General features: G+C 36.9%; 1 protein-coding gene across 5 annotated transcripts in view; it reads left to right on the forward strand.

Annotated features, from left to right (window-relative positions):
* Positions 1-16,740, forward strand: part of Fmr1 (synaptic functional regulator FMR1) — a 242,821-nt gene that overhangs the window by 81,225 nt on the left and 144,856 nt on the right. For 3 of the 5 annotated variants that reach the window (XM_081756090.1, XM_081756095.1, XM_081756091.1), the window contains exons 6-9: positions 852-994; positions 12,480-12,627; positions 15,625-15,762; positions 15,945-15,980. In XM_081756090.1, the coding sequence (XP_081612216.1) occupies positions 852-994; positions 12,480-12,627; positions 15,625-15,762; positions 15,945-15,980 (465 nt within the window). The remainder of the gene's footprint in view (positions 1-851; positions 995-12,479; positions 12,628-15,624; positions 15,763-15,944; positions 15,981-16,740) is intronic. The other 2 variants (XM_081756093.1, XM_081756094.1) reach the window with 1 other exon arrangement.

Consider the following 16,740-nt stretch of genomic DNA (forward strand, 5'->3'; position numbering starts at 1 on the left):
GCATTTATATTTTTTCAAAACTATTAGCATTAAAAAATGCGTGTGCGTATGTTTTGCAGCACTACAATCCACATTTCTAACCTAATATTAGAAGTAAAACACCTAGTCTAGCTATAAATACCGTTACAAAGAAAGAAAGAAAGAAAGAAAAAAAAACAACAGCAATAAGAGAAAAGGAATTTAATATGCTTATAGTATATGAAGCATATGTGGTCTGACAACAGTTTGCACCAATCACATTTCAAAATGTCCGCCGTTAGGGGGGACTGCAAATTATGTGTATAAAGTGATTCGATCATAGTGGGAATAACTTCCCTAGTGAACAAAGCCACGGCTTAAATGTCAAAAACCGTCCAATATAGATCTTGGATGCGATCAACTAAAGTAGTGTTTGCGGGATAGAATGAACAAGTAGAACTAGGACGTAAAGCACTGGGTGCGATTTAATATTTAAGTGATGTTTCTATTTATTTACCGCCACATGAACAATGTGACTTACTGATTATAGTGAATTATTGCGTATTAGTAGGGGTAATATCCGTAAAAACTCAACCTTACCTTACGAAGAGCGCCAAAAACCTGATCTTATTTTTAAGTTAATTGTTTACTTATTTTAGTGCTTACGCAAATTAAAGTTTCAAATAGTCACTCAACATATTTTTCGCAGAATACAATTATAGTTATTTGTGTCATATTCCTTATTTCCTTTTTGGAAAAGAACCGTAAAGTACAAAGCTCATACTAAATTGCAAAAAATTACTTTGATGTTTCTAGAAGATCCTGTAAACTTTTACCTTACCCATGTTTTGATTTCTTACTGAAATTAACTATTTTGTTTTGTCTTTTTACAGTCCAGGAGTGAAAATTCGAAAAAACGGTCATCTATGTTACAAGAAATGCACTTTCGTAATTTAAGTCAAAAGGTGCTATTGTTAAAACGAACGGAAGAAGCAGCACGACAATTAGAATCTACAAAATTACAAAATATTGCAGGGTAAGTAGTAAAAACATTCTATTTTAATCTTTTTCATTCTTAAACGGGGAATTGAAGCTTTACTACAGTCATGAAAACACTTCTAATGGAAATCTTTTAGACCTTTAAGATATAGTTAAAGCGAATTATCATTTGACATGCATTTGTGTGGCAGTTCCTCCATAACCTTCATGAAATTTATTCGGTTTTAACGAAATTTGGGGCTTTCCAACCATCCGTGTTGTTGAGGTTTCTAATTTAAAAAAAAAAAACTCCCAAATCTGTTTGAAACGTAGTGTGGCTTCTTTGAGAATTTAATAATTACCAGTATTGAAATAATAAAATAATTTGGAAGATATATTTAATGAATTCTTTATTTTCATAAAGGATGTGTATTTCTTTTGAGACTGACGAAGATTTAAATCTGTAAGGGGAGCGAAAAGATTGTTTGTATGTACACTACTAGTCAACACTGATCAGCTATCAGTCACCAATGTCGCATAATCTAGTCAGAAAGAAGTATTCATAAATTTTTAATATTTTATAACAGATGTAATTCTCTGTTTTTGTTCTCAATACCTTAACTATCTCTGAAATATTTGGAAAGATACATGCTTCTGAAAGGAAAGACTAAGAAAGGAAACTTTTTGTGAGAATGGAACTGTATATAAACAACGAAGTGATATTTGAAAAATACTTTCCCTTGTGATATAGCTGGTATAAATATTTTGTGCTTTTTCTGTTAATCGTTGTAAGAGTTTCAGACTAAAGCCTTTGATAGAATATCTAACGTTTTTAGTTCCTTATAAGAATCTCACTCTGTCGAAGTTAAGAGGTGCGTGCTAAAATTACCTGCTGGTTTGCTCAGTTTTAAAAACGTGAAAGTAAATAAATATAATTGAGCAAATCTATTTTAGACATAAATCGGCGAACAAACGTGAATGTTGTTTTGCATTGCCCTGAAACTATTGACTTTACTTATTGTGGAGGCATAATGTGCCGTGATAGTTTTGCCATCACGTGATGGAAAAGTTGTCGAAATTCTTCTCAGTTGAAAGACGATTGTGGGACATTACCGTTGGACAATACCGTTCAGACGTGGGTTCTTGAGTTAAACAGCAGGTGTAAATTTACCGGAATTTTGTCAGTGTGAATACCATCATCGCATGAAACATCACACGAGTTGAGGTTTTAATCATGGAAGCCATATTCTTGAAGATACGTACATCTAACCATGTTGGATTTCTCGTGACGCCGCTGAATATGTTGACATGTCACTCGACAGATATGGAAAGTCCGTTCACGCTGGGTCAATAGATAGTTGATTGAAGAATGGAAGGCGCTCATGTAGCAATTGTGGATTGTCTTCTAACAACTTGTGCAGTCAATGGACAATTCGAGTGTGATCGTCATGGATGGAACTTCCATTCCTCTCTTCAATCCAGAACGAAAATCAATGCGGCTACTTGAAACCATTTTTTTTTCCTCCCTCCTCACAAGTTTTGCCAAGACCATTCGAATGAAAATTTTTACGTCTTCTCGGAGAAAAGTGGAGTAACTCTGGCTGGAAAGGACACAGAAGGTGGGGGTTGTATTTGTTCTAATAATGTGACTATATTTCGAAACCCTTGAGATCAGACATATTAGGAGTATGGAACTTGGAATACAAACTCCTTATTCATAGCAAGTAGGCATATACCACAGCGTTTCTGGAAATTCCATTTTCAACGGTAGAAAGTGGAAAATTTCTTTTTTCGATATGTAAAAATGACAGGGGTTATCAGTCTCATCATGGGAAACGAGTGAACCATTTGAAACGCATTTTTAACACACACACACAGCACTTGGGCCGACACACTTTTATTATTTCACTTCGATTGTAATGCATATTATAAGGGTACAAGGGATTTAAACTTTTCGCAAAGAGTAATGCCGTAAATGTCTTCTTGCCGTGCGAAGAACAGAAGCAAAGGTTGAAATATGAGATGCGAGGCCGTAGGCCAAACAAATGCTGGAGTCTCAGAGACAAAATTCACGGCTGGCTGAAGGCTGGTATTATATCTTGATGAATATAAACGTGTAATTTAGTGCCTCTTTTATTACTATTATTATTCAGACAGATGGGTTATTGGATACATTAAAATTAGATGGCACATGCGTAGATTTTGGTAATAGAAAGAGTATTTAAGAACTGTCGTAATATAGTTAAAAAAAAAAAAATGACAAATGAATTTTACCTAAAATAAAGAACATCAGATCATTTGACGAGTAGAAAGTGCCCACGCTTGGATACTTTTTTAAATCTACTTTTTAATACTAATTTGAGAACTCTGAAGAAAAAAAAACTACGGAGGATCAGCAACTAAGGTTGCAAGGCCGATATTTCTGGAGTTTCGTCTGTTATAGAGGAATGAGAAGTGTGTGAATAATTTTAATACATGGAGTTGGCTACTGTGGAAAGTTTCAGCCACTCCGCCACGTACGACGCTAGTTGTATGTAAACACACATGGCGACTAATTTGGAAACAGACTTGCGAAGAAGACAGCTCACACCGGCAGCTACTAGAGGTTTCCTGAGAGACTGTAGTGTCTCGTCAGCATGTCGAGAGTGGTCACCGAAGGCGTCGTCTTCTCCACGACAATGCGCGCGCGCACACAAACCAGAAGACCACCACGCTGTTGAAGCAGTTTCGCTAGGACATAATCGACCACCTTCCCTACAGTCCGGACCTCGCTTCAAGTGACTTTCACCTGTTCCCGCAGTTGAAGGAGCACCTAGAAGGTCGTCGCTTCGCTTCAATCGAAAAGGTCAAACACTTCGTGACAAGGTGGCTGAACGCAAGGACGGGATTTTCACCAGGAGGAATCTTCAAACTCATCCCACGATGCGACAAGTGCCTCAGCTGATACGGAGACTGTCGAGAAATAACCTAATGTATGTACTATCTGTTGGCTGTATTGGTTATATAAAATAATATGTACACGTTTCACTGCAGGCTTTCTGATCACTCCTCATATATTAAAACCTTTCCGTCTATAGTGTCACGAGAAAACATACTTCTAAGTTTGTATATACATCTGTTTTTTTATTGATTATAAAGAAGAAATTCATTGAATGTCATACTACAAATCATATACAGCATACTTAATATACATATCGTATAATACTCGTATACAGACTCTTTTCCTTAATAAAAGTGTATATATATATATATATATATATATATATAGAAACACTTCGGAATATATATAAGAATATGGAAGGTGCAATTAGAAGTATATCTAAGCGTGAGCGCTTTAACTATTTCATAAGCTGTAGTTCAAAGTTTCCAACTTTGAGATCTTTTGTCATGTGACTCCAGTGGAAGATAACCTTAAAAATCATTTATTTGGATTCAGCGTTCGCAAATTAATATAAAAAGGACAATTAGAGATTATCCAAGCGTGCGCACTTGTTGCTAGTGCTGTGTTCTTGTTTAGCTCAACAGCAGAGGAGTAACAAAGCTAGACTGCAAAATGATTTTCTTCACTCACTCAACATTAGAAAAATGATTCATTGAGGTGAATATGAGAATAGAATATTGAATTACAAAGAGGATGATGAAAGAATTTAATGAAGAGATGGAAATTCGCTTTTGGTAAGATAGGAGCTAAACTTTCAAGATCACTGGAATGTGAACAGATACACAAATTGGTTTGATGTGTCGTTTATCTTACAATTTTTGACATACTAAAGATTCTCTAAGTTTTTAAATAGGTGAGATAAACCTATGAACAAAGAATGAAAAAAAAATCATTAACCACGCAGAATCGATCTAAAACGAATTCTGTGCGTGAAGAAATTCAGAGGAACCTCAAACATGTTAATTTGGAGAAGTAAACTAAACTACAAAGCAATAACGCTATTAAATTAGGACAGACAGTTCAAAAGCCAAGTTCAATTCAGAAACCTCGAATTGGATTGGAAGTTTAGTCCCTTTCAGCAGCGAAACTGAGAGATGTGGAATTACAGCTTAACGTGGGATCCAAACCATATGAGCTCCCGTTAACCATATAGCCACGAGGGAGCTCCGTTAGAAACGTCAAAAGCAGGACATCGTCAGTATTAGGTCACTATGCACTATTAAAGTAAATATCACCGCTGCTATATAAGAACAGAGAATACCGCTAAAATAAAAAGACTGCAGCAGATAAACGTTGACGCTATGATATTCAAAGAAGCTTCACGAGAGCGGTTAAATCAAGAGACCGCTATGCAAAGTTAGTTTGCAGACACAGGTAGATTTGTCTAATAAGAAACAAAGAGAAAAACGCTCAATAGTGTAGTAACTGTAGTTTTATTTCAAATAATTTCATTCCTTTGATAATCACCATTGCAAGAAAAGTAGACGGTATGAGGAAAAAGAAATATAATGTACGTAACAATAAAGGGAAGAAAAATCATCATTTGATATTTCTTACTTTATGAAAATTACATGACGGTATTGATGATTGTTTTACACAATAATACTATTTGAGAACTATACGTATGTCGTCATGTTGCTTCGAAAAAAAGCCTTATAAAGAATCTGTTACGAGATGTATATACAGGGTCTAACTGAATGTAACAAACGTCGGGAGGTGATTCCTGACACTGAGATAAGCAAAAAATGATCCTGTAAACATAGCATATTGGCAGCATTAGCGAGGGCCGAAACGTGGGAACAGTAAGTTCGAAGCGGTAGATACCGACATGCAGAGAGAGAGACAAGTGGACATTCGTGTCTGGCATGGACAGGAGTGTTCATAACAGCGCTGGATCATGATTGGTGAACCCTTCGAAAACAGTTAGGTCATGGCGAACGGTTGCACAGGCGTTATGGATACACTGTTCAAAGTCGTTTAAATCGTTGACAAGTGTAGTATACACCTTACTTTTAATGTATCCCCACAGATAAAAATCCAATTGATTCGGACTCAGAGACCGGATAGGCCAATGCATTGGACCGCCACATCCGTATTGGGAAGTTGTTGAACTACCAGTGGGCATTCAGACTGAAGTGCACGAGAGCCCAATCATATGTTGCAGCGAATCGCTAGAGGAACATTTTGCAGTAATTCGGGCAATATATCCTGCAAGAAGTCAAATACTAAATTCCATCCAGTTTTCGGGGTAACATATGGGCCGGTCAGTTGATCATGGAAAATACCACACTATATATTGAGTCCAAATTGGTGTTGATGAGTGACAACCATACCATGGGGATGTGCGTCTGCTCACGTGTGTGAGCTATGCAGGTTCACAATACCATTCCTTCCAAACGTGGCCTCGTCAGTGAGCAGTCCTGATGCATGAAACACCACGCCACTGGCAGAAGACTTTACTGATTAGAAATCCGTTACAGGTGGTATGGGTACAAGACATTTTCATGTAACGCATGCCACACAGTTGTGACTAACATGCTTTTCACGGCAAGTTATCTCGAACTCGTATCTGGCTCCTAACACACATTCGTCCATAACAGATGTTGGTGCACGACGGGGTCGACCAGCATTCACGTGGTCCAGTAGTGCAATCCCTGTTCACACATACGCCGATAAATTGCTGCAAACATCCTGTACGATAGTTGGCTTCTTTTAGGAAGACGCTCTTGATAAGAGTTGTGCTGGTTCACGACCATTGTTATCTGCACGACAAGCCCGTACATGATTAGCATGTCGGCCTGTTCGGGGTTTGAATAACTCACCAGCACCATATTTTAGTCGAGCACTGTTACTTGTCCTGTTCACCACTCGCAGCACAGTGACTGCACTCCTGTGTTGTAACACAAGTGCCACCTGTATATGTGAACCGAGTAACTACGTATTGAACACCAGTGCCACCTCTAGACTTTCTAGACTGTCATCTCTCTGTTTTCGGTATCTAACGCTTCGAACTGTTCTCACGCTTTCGCACCTCGTAAACTCTGCCAATATGGCCATATGTTCATGGGGTCTTTTTTGCTTATCTCGGTGTGAGGAATCCCCTTCCAATGTTTATTATTCAGGTTGTCTATCGGTCATGAAAGTCAAGAAATTTAGCTTTCGGATCACGATTTTTTTTAATCTGTACAAATAAAAGTACAGACTGGAAAATTTTGCTCTATAAAAGGTCAAAATTCGCCACCAAAATTGTGTATGGTCGGCTTTAGAAGCTACCAAATCACAAGCAAAGCGCGCTTCTATCGCATTCATGAAAATTCGGCCTAATTCGCTTCCAAAATCGCTCTTGAGAATGTTACGGAATTACTTGGTTTGGTAGAGAAAAGGTCACGAAAGTCACGAAATTTCATTTTGGAATTTTAGTAGACACCCTGTTATTTTAAGTTACACACTGTCAGCCTTTGCCTTTGTTCTTCGCACGGCAAGAATGCGTTTATGGCATTCTTTGCGAAAAATTTAACCCCCCGCCCCTTAAAATACACTTCAAAGGGAAATTTTATAGAAAGCACATCGGGCCAAGTGCGCTGTCTTCCAAAATACATTTCAAATGGTTCATGCATTTCCCCTGATGATGAGATTGATAAATTCGAAATCATTTTTATATACTGAGAAAAAAAATTAGAAATTGGCCCCTTCTTTCGTTAAAAAAGGAATTTCCAGAAATGCTGTAGCATATGTCCACTTGTTTTGAATAAGGAATTATATACTAAGTCATTTCAAGTATTCATCACGATCTGTTAATAAATGCAATAATTTAAGTTCAGTGAGCAGTGTTCCGGGGTCAAAATAATAAGATTTTATTACTAAAGTGGGTTCAGAAATGCTAACTTTAGACACTAGCAACGAATAATAAATAATAATAGCTTCAAACTGAGAAGATATATATGGTTGTTAGATAAACGCAAATTAGAGAAAATCCTATATCAGTGTATGCATTTCAACACAGATTTGTGAGAGAGCAAATATTGTGACTTTTTTGGTGCGTCTTGGGATATTCTACAATATTTCACCAAACTTTACTGTTTGCTTATTCGTGTAATTTCTGAATTATTTCTTGAACCGCTTATAAATATTTACTTTATTTAAATTGAAATTCAGATTTGTATGCAGTTTTTTCCTTTTCTTGGAATTGATATTTGTAAGATAAAGGAAAGAATAAGATGATGATAGCGGACTGACAATCATCATAAATTATTCACTGTTCAATTATCGTTCTAAGAAAAGGATAAAAGACATACAAATCTACTAAATTTCAACTTAAGTGGTGAAGTTTATTTTATTTATTTATTTTCCGAACGCAAGAGAGAAAACATGAATTAAGCTGTTCAAGAAGTAATCCCAAGATCAAAAATAAGTAGATTGTAGGATTTGCGAAATATTGTACAAGAATTAGTGATGCTGTGCACTGTTGAAGCTAGTGATCCTCTCACTAATTTGAACCCAAAACTACAGCAGTAAGTCCCTAGTGTCCCTAGCCATCACCCGATAACTTATTTTCCGATACAATTTCATTGCTGTATTCGACTGCAGTAGTCCACTTTTCATGCAAATATCACATGCTACGCTCGTCCCATGTTGCTATTACTTACGAAGATGGACAAAGAAAGTTGAGTGAAAAATATAGTACGTGGTGGAAAAAAAAAAAAGTGGTTTACGTATAGTATGTAATGATTACATTCCATGTAACAAAAGATAGCTATATATACTCCACATTACTTTCAACCAAAACTGAAAAAGAAGCAGAAGCGGTTCTTCCAGACCGGAACGGTTCTATTCGGCGCTATATGAAGTAAATTGGAAGTAATGTCATAAATAATAATGTAATAGTATACAACTTGGGTATCAAATTTTACTATCAGTTTCCTTGACTTGTAGATAATATGATCAACTTACATGTGTTTTCGTGATAGTCCAAACTTTCAACATGTATCAGTCCCCTAGATTTTTATAAATATGATCCTAAATCTTCCAAATAAGTACAGATAACGATCACTAAAGTTGATAATTGACTTTTTGAGAACGTGCTGTCCTAATTGATACATTACATGATATGGCTACCTTTCTATTTAAATATATATATTACAGATTCCAAAATGGCGGATTTTAAGATGGCGGCGGAGGTTCGTGATTTACCCTGTCCATTCTTCTTTTGTCAATATATGAAACTACCACCGTTTGCATTGTCTATCTCACTATTTTTGCGATTCAACAGTTTTATTTTATGTATTTCTATAACATAGCATAGCCAGAGCTCCTTCGTGGCTAAGCGGTTAGCATGCGCACCTTTGGCGTGGGAGACCCGGGTTCAATTCCCGGAGGGAGCTCATGTGGTTCGGATTCCACATTAATCAGTAGGTCCACGTCTCATATAGCCTCGCTGCTGACCTGGACGTAAAACTCAAAAATTAATCAATAAATCATCAACATAGCATACAGTGCTGGAAATTAGTATAAAGGCAGAGAGACATTTGATAATAGAAGGAGGCAAGAATGCCGAGGATGGATAAAGATGATATATTTACAAAGTAACATTGTAGACTGTACACAATCAAAAGCATATCGTTTGCTAATATGTTACTGGCACGCATAGTTTACACAAAAAGCGAAATGAGACGATTATCGGGTGGAAATTGGTATAAAGGCACCCACGGTTACTTGTTGTTTGGCGCCCTCTACACGTTCAGTATTACTCCTGATGCCACTTTGAGAATCAGCTGACACAGTGCGATAAGAGAAGTGCGGGTGCGAACGTCTTTGAGCTGTTGTGTGGGCCATGCCTCATGGAAAATTGTTGTCGAGTGAGGAACAAGCACGTGTCTGTGCGTACAAGGACATGGGCCTGTCAAATCGGCAAATTGCAAAACAGCTAAATCGTTCTAGTTGTGTAATTGATAATTAGGTTCGATTGGACTCACAATACGGAAAGAACGGGAAGTATGGTAGAACAAGAAAACTTTTGGAGGCTGCGAAACGATTAATGTGCGCAAGGCAAGGCCGGAAATATGTCATCTTCCCAAATTGTTACTGCTTGCAACTTACCTGTCACATCCAGAAGAGTGCGTCAAATTTTGAATCAAGATCCACATCTTATATTCAAGAAACGGAAGTGTAAACCACTCCCCTTTAGTACGACGCACAAGCAGGTGCGATTCCAGTTTGCGGAAACACTTATGTGGTGTACATCCGAATGGAATCACGTTGTGTTTAGTGATGAGAAGTTCAATTTAGATGGTCCGGATGGTTTTCAATACTATTGGAATGACCTTAGGAATGAGGAGCAAGTGCAAATGAGCAGAAATTTTGGTGGAGGAAGTGCTATGATTTGGGCAGCGTTTTGTGTTAAAGGTACAACCAACATTGCATGGCTCAACACCAAAATGAATTCATCTACGTACATAGAGATGTTAGAAATAGAATTGGTGCGGATGTATGAGTTAGACGATCAGAACCTGATTTTCCAGCAGGACAACGCTGCTATTCACAGGGCAGCAGCAACCCGACTGTGGTTTGAATGTAAGGGCATCAAGGTTATGGAGTGGCCAGCGAGAAGCCCGGATCTTAACCCGATAGAAAACCTCTGGGGAATCCTTGCGCGCAATGTTTATCGCAATGGTCGGCAATTTGGGACGGTTGCTGAGTTGAAAAACTCGATACAAGAAGAGTGGTCAGCTATTCCACTGCAACAATTAACATATCTCATAAACACAATGTTGAAGCGTATATTCCAACTCATTCAGAAGAAAGGAGGGTCAATCAAGTACTGAACATCTATTTTCCTTTCTGTAACGTACACTGTATTTTTATTTTTTGCCAAAGACAATGGGTGCCTTTATACTAATTTCCACCCGAAAATGGTCTAATTTATATTTTTGTATAAACTACGCGTGCCAGTGAGGTATAAGCAAACGATATGCCTTTGATTTTGTGCAGTCTACAATGTTACTTTGTAAATATATCATCTTTATCCATCCTCGGCATTCTTGCCTTCTTCTATTTTCAAATATCACTCTGCCTTTATACCAATTTCCAGCACTGTAGCCCTTCTCCCACTAACTTGACCCCCTCCCCCCTCTGTTTCTTATGGCGCTCAGCCGCTATAACTTTGCACATACACATATTTTCACATCCTCCATCAGACGCACTATATCTCATCCCACAACTCGATTCATCCATTTGGACCCTTTACTTGTCAGTTTGTTTTGGCTGCAACGAGTGTGGTCCCAGATTTGCCTCGTGTATTTCTGAACGGCAAAGCAACCGGTACAATGCCGAAAATTAAATGTCTCGATACAGCTCATGAATTTAAAGATCATGGTTACTACGTTTTTGATGCACGTAAAAAAGTAGTTGTGTAAATTTTGTAATATTAGTCTAGCCAGGAAGCAACGTGATTCGTATGCAAAGCAGAATGAAAGCGAAAATGACAAAAAGAAGTTGCTTTATATTACCGAGAAAAGAACAAATTTAACACCAGAAACCCTTAAAACAATGCTTACGTGTTATTTGCATAAGTGAACTGTGAACACTAAAGTTTTTTTTTCCTATTAATATTCTCTGTGCGCGTTTTTTTTTTTTTTTTTTTTTTTTTTTTTTTTTTTTTAATGATACTTTTATTCAATGAGGATGGTCAATGTTGTTTTTAAAAACTCAAATATTGTTTAATATAGTCATACATGAGCTCATGTAATGATGATGAGTGGAAATTAAGGTCAAATAAAAGGTAACTAACTGTAATTACCAAGGAAAATAGTGTTCTTACATTGAATTTTTATTCATCGATTTTATCCCGCTTTGCGCATATTTTTATAACGAAATTACAAATTCTTATTTACCACAAAATCGTGTCTCTACTCATCACAGTTAAACGAACCGTAATCACTACCAAGTGATTTAGGGGAGAAATTAAATAATACTCATGATATATAGGGTGTGGAGTATCTCACTTCTTTCTTTTAGTTCATTGATTTGGGGAAATATTCTCTTTGAAATGAGTTCGAATTTTAATGTTTCGACTTGACTGAATATTTAAATGCTCTTGTTTTGTAAATACTAAATTTTCCAGTTCATTTTGAAAAACCAAGGGTCATTTGACTAGCCAGCAGTTGCTTGCCAATAATAGCCTGACACTAGTAAAATTTTTGTGTTCCCGGTGTTTTTGGAATTCCAGTCCCTCTGTTTAACCACCTAATTTTTCATTACGCCAGCATTGTGATCAAGTTAACGACTTCATAAGTTGATGCATTTTTCACCTGTAAACATTATGTGAAGAAACATTAAGTCATTACGTAGTCCTTAGTTAAGTTCTTAAGATGTGATGTCCTCCAAATTTTGTCGTATATTTACGTTGGAAAATGTGAAGTTGCAGATGTTTTAGTTGAAATATTTGGAAGTCTGTAAATTGTGATCACCACGCATTTGATCACCAGTGTTGACTAATAGTGTAAACATACGTTTTGACCTATTTTATAAAATCTACATACTATTCAATTGTTAATAGTTCGTAAAAACTGTGAAAGTCTGTAATATAATAATTTATTCTTTTCAGTTATACAGATGAATTTAGCGTAAGGGAAGACTTAATGGGTTTAGCAATTGGTGCTCATGGTGCGAACATCCAGCAGGCGAGGAAGGTCGAAGGTATTACAAATATAGAATTGGAAGAAAATTCGTGTACATTTAAAATTTATGGTGAGGTAAGTATATACTTTATTGTATGCAAATTGTTCTTAATATATCATGCAAATTTATTTCACAGTGGATGGTGTCTTTATTAGCGAATAGACATATTATTGCTCACTTGGTGTTAATTATAAGAACCGTTTAGGCGCACAGTTTCTTGTAGGCCATATTCTTGCATTGTACATACAAATTTTTAGCTATTCTTACAGGAAAAAGTGGGAAAAGTAATCATTTTTGTGATTCTGGAATTTTAAAAGATGATGATTTGGTTTTTCTAAACTGAAACGTACGTTAGTAGACAGAGATTCTAATCAGATTCAATGCAAGACTTTATGAAGTGCATTAATAAACGTCTTATGTAATTGATACAGTAGTTTATAGGTTGAACTTGACACAGTAAAGGGATGGATTACGATGAATGTCCGTCGGTAAGGATCTTATCTCTCTAAGACTGAGTTCTAAGCGTAATAACAGGAAGTGAAGCGAGTATACATGATCTAGAGCTCATTTCTTTCCAGTCTCTTGATTCTGGCTATTGCAACTTCGCATTTCTTAACGATTTTTGAAGTGTGTAGTTTCTTTTCTTTCTTGGGAAAGAAGAGTTTTCTAATAGAATATCGGACATGTAGGAGAGATCTGTGCCAGTATTGTATAATATACAAGTTAGCACCAAATTCCCAAACTTAAAATTGAAAGAGGGACTACTGCAGACACTTCCAAGAAGAAATTCTCTACTGCAACCGCACATTATGAAAGATTTACCACAACTATGTAACACACAAGAAACTGAATAGCTTACAAGTAGTAAAATTTAGCATCTCAAAATACTCGGAAAGGCACTCACTGTTTACTGGTGCTGCAACAACTATTACCTTTGGCAGTTGCTTTAACATTAATGTTCCTACTGTAGTAAATTTCGCTGAAGAATAGGAAGCAGGATAATCTGTTTCTGTTGACAAGCCACACAAGGATTGAGCAAGAGACAAATGCCGTGTTTGGGTTTATTGCGACGATAATCCATGGGATTTACATCGGGTAACTTAACTGAAATGCAATAACTTAGATTCTGGTAGTATCTGTCATTTCTTGGAAGTCGCGAACTGAAGATTTTGATATGCTATGTAATTTAGTGTCTGTGAATACCTTTCGCAACAGCAGTTGGTGATGGAGTTCTTTGTTGACTGTTCAGTTACTCACATTCAAACGCTTTGCCACGACACGGTGATAACGAGCGTCTTTTGCTAATTGGGCAGTCAGCTTTGTATTTTCCTGAATCGGGAAGCGGAAAATTGAGCAAAGCGCCACTATTTGACCCTTCCTAAATCGGTTCACTTGCGGAGTGATTTTAAGAAAATAAACATTTGCTAATACAATCATAGTAGGAGACCACTGCTAACATGGAACGTTATCCGACCAATAAACTTCGAGTGGAACAGTGGAGTGTTAACGTAGGTTCACATACGTACGCCGTAATCTTTTTTTTTTTTTTTCTACTAAGTAAAAGAAGTATATATGCAATAACTTTCTTTTTCCTTCTATTTTAATTTTATTTACTGGTCTTCAGTTTTCGTAAACCGTACATTTTCAGTCAATTTGAACTGTTACATTTTTAAACAGAAATATGAAAGTATTGTTCTACGGATAGATTTCAAACTTCTACGCATAGAGGTTAATATTTGTATTGTATAATAAATAAAAGAAAAAAAGTAACTATTGTTTTCTCCTTCACCAATTTTATTACAAGATTCTAAATACAAAATGTCTTTGAATTACAGGGATTACTCTACTAATGTCTTTCCTTTTAAGTGACGTGGATGAAAGAGAAAGGTGTTTGCACGGTGCCCCTTCACTAAAAGCAGTCTCCGAAGCACCTGCAGGGTTTCGGTGAACCTTGCAGGAAAACCCCCTCAGCTCGAAGCAACTTCGCGATGTTTAGTTGTGGTAAGGATTCCTAGTCCAAAGCGACCTCGGAGCAGATGTAGGTTATTTGATCAGCGGTCAGACTGATAGCTGGTCCTCTTCAGGCTGCGCTTTTATAGAAGGCCTCTTGGTGGTTCGTTCCTCCTCGGGCTCCACCGTCTTGATTTCGTGTCTTCCGTGTTGTGATTTCTCGTCTGCGTTATTTTTTGTAATCAATAACACGTGTTGTATTAATGTGTGTTTCAGCTGAAGATGAGGATCCTTACACTATAAACAGATTGAAGCGTACTGAACAGAAATTATATCGTAGTTGCAAAAGCCATAACTGCAGTCGTATGCTTACCATAAACCGTAACACGCTCGAAAAAGTGGAACGTCTAAGAGCGTCCATCCAGCAATCTCCAAAGCGTTGAGCACTTAGCAGGTCGGCTAGGCATTTTTTTCTGTGCAGAATCTGTTGCTCTAAAGTTTGATATCCAAACTTGATTAGTTTTTCTATCGGGAAAAGAATCATATCGGCCAAGTCCGAACCGGATGCGGTGTCCGCTGATTATTAATCACAGAACCACCATTACGAATCTACTCCTCCGTAACAAATGCACGATGCTCACCGCGCCACGCCATTGAAACTACTGAAAATGGAACGTATACCGCTATCGATCGATACCTCTTTCGCCGCCGTATTGCCACAATAGTTCACACAGCACCCTCTCCAAATACGGAAGTTCTTTTCTTACTGGACCCTATATTAGCAAATGTGCAAGATGATTTATGTGATATCTGTATTTCAACTGCTAAATAGAAGCTTTTCTTACAGTGTAAAACGGGCCAGACGACCAAGCTGCTCAAAATGTAGCAACGTAAATGGTTTCAGAAAAAAATTTAGGAATGCAATCACAGTTTTTAATCGTTATTATAGTAATTAATTCAAAATGGCCAAAAGTAAAACAAATGAAAAGTAAGGCCCTTTCCCTTGTAAGATAGAAGACTACGATTTGGAGAATTTGTTAATTGTTACTGCTTACATTAAAATTCAAAGTTCAAAATATGTCTTTTAAGAACGCTAATTTATGTTACGTTTTAAATTCCAGACTGCAGAAGCTGTGAAAAAAGCCCGTAGTATGTTAGAATACAGTGAAGAATCTATCCAAGTTCCTCGAATATTAGTAGGAAAAGTAATCGGAAAGAACGGTCGCATCATTCAAGAAATTGTAGACAAAAGCGGAGTGGTAAGTTCTAACAAGTTTTTTCCCTTTTTAAATAATTTTTAAGTGTTAGGCACTGTAAGGAAAATTTGGTTGTTTTTACGAAGCTAAGGTTTTCTGTACTTACTTTAGAATAGAAAAATGGGTATTTTTGAAGATGATTTACTAGATATGGATGATGTAATTGTTGGTTATTTTCTAAATAGATATCATCTGGCCCAAGAGGGACGCAAAATACAAGAGTAAGTACCGGTATTCAATTAAAAGTACTAGCTGTAAGTTATTTTAAGAGCCAACCAGAAGAGGGAGAAGTGATAGGGGACACTGATAGTAAAGGAATATAGCATTTCATTTAAGACCTAGCAGGTAACGAAGTAAGTTCTAATAGCACATTGCATTAATAAGATTTTCTAGTTCCACTATAAAATCTGGTAACATCAAAATTAACAGTCTAAATACAATCATGATGAAAAATTAAGTTCCTTACTGGTACTCGTAAATAGATATTGTTTCGAAAAAAAAAATCGAAGTAACAAATAAACCTTTGTTTCCTGCAATTCTAACCAAAAATACTGAGTGAGCCAAAAGAGATGCATTTTTAAGTATCGATCCAAGAAAGTTACTTGTCATACAAGAAAAACATTCGTTGGGTAATTAAGATGATTTTGATTTAATAGTTAAGACACTCGTGTGGACTGCGTCATTCCGCTTGAGATCTTAAAGCTCCAGGATGTACAGAGCGTGAAGTAAGTACTGTATTTACGAGTATATAACACGTATTTTTCCTATAAAATCTTCAGGGCAGAAAATCTCAGGACTTATGGGACACTATGGGTCAGACGTAGATCACACCTTTGATTCGAGGAGTTCCTAGTTTCAAGCCATGTGAGTGTGATAGACAACATAGTGTCCGTGGATTTTCTTTGGATTCTCATGTTTCCTCCCACATTATCAGTTCTTTTATATAATCACTTACGTCCATCAGCCGTGCCTTTCAGTCTA

Source organism: Thermobia domestica, chromosome 4 (assembly GCF_964235325.1).
Source record: "Thermobia domestica chromosome 4, izTheDome1.hap1.1, whole genome shotgun sequence".
Classification (NCBI taxonomy): Eukaryota; Metazoa; Arthropoda; class Insecta; order Zygentoma; family Lepismatidae; genus Thermobia; species Thermobia domestica.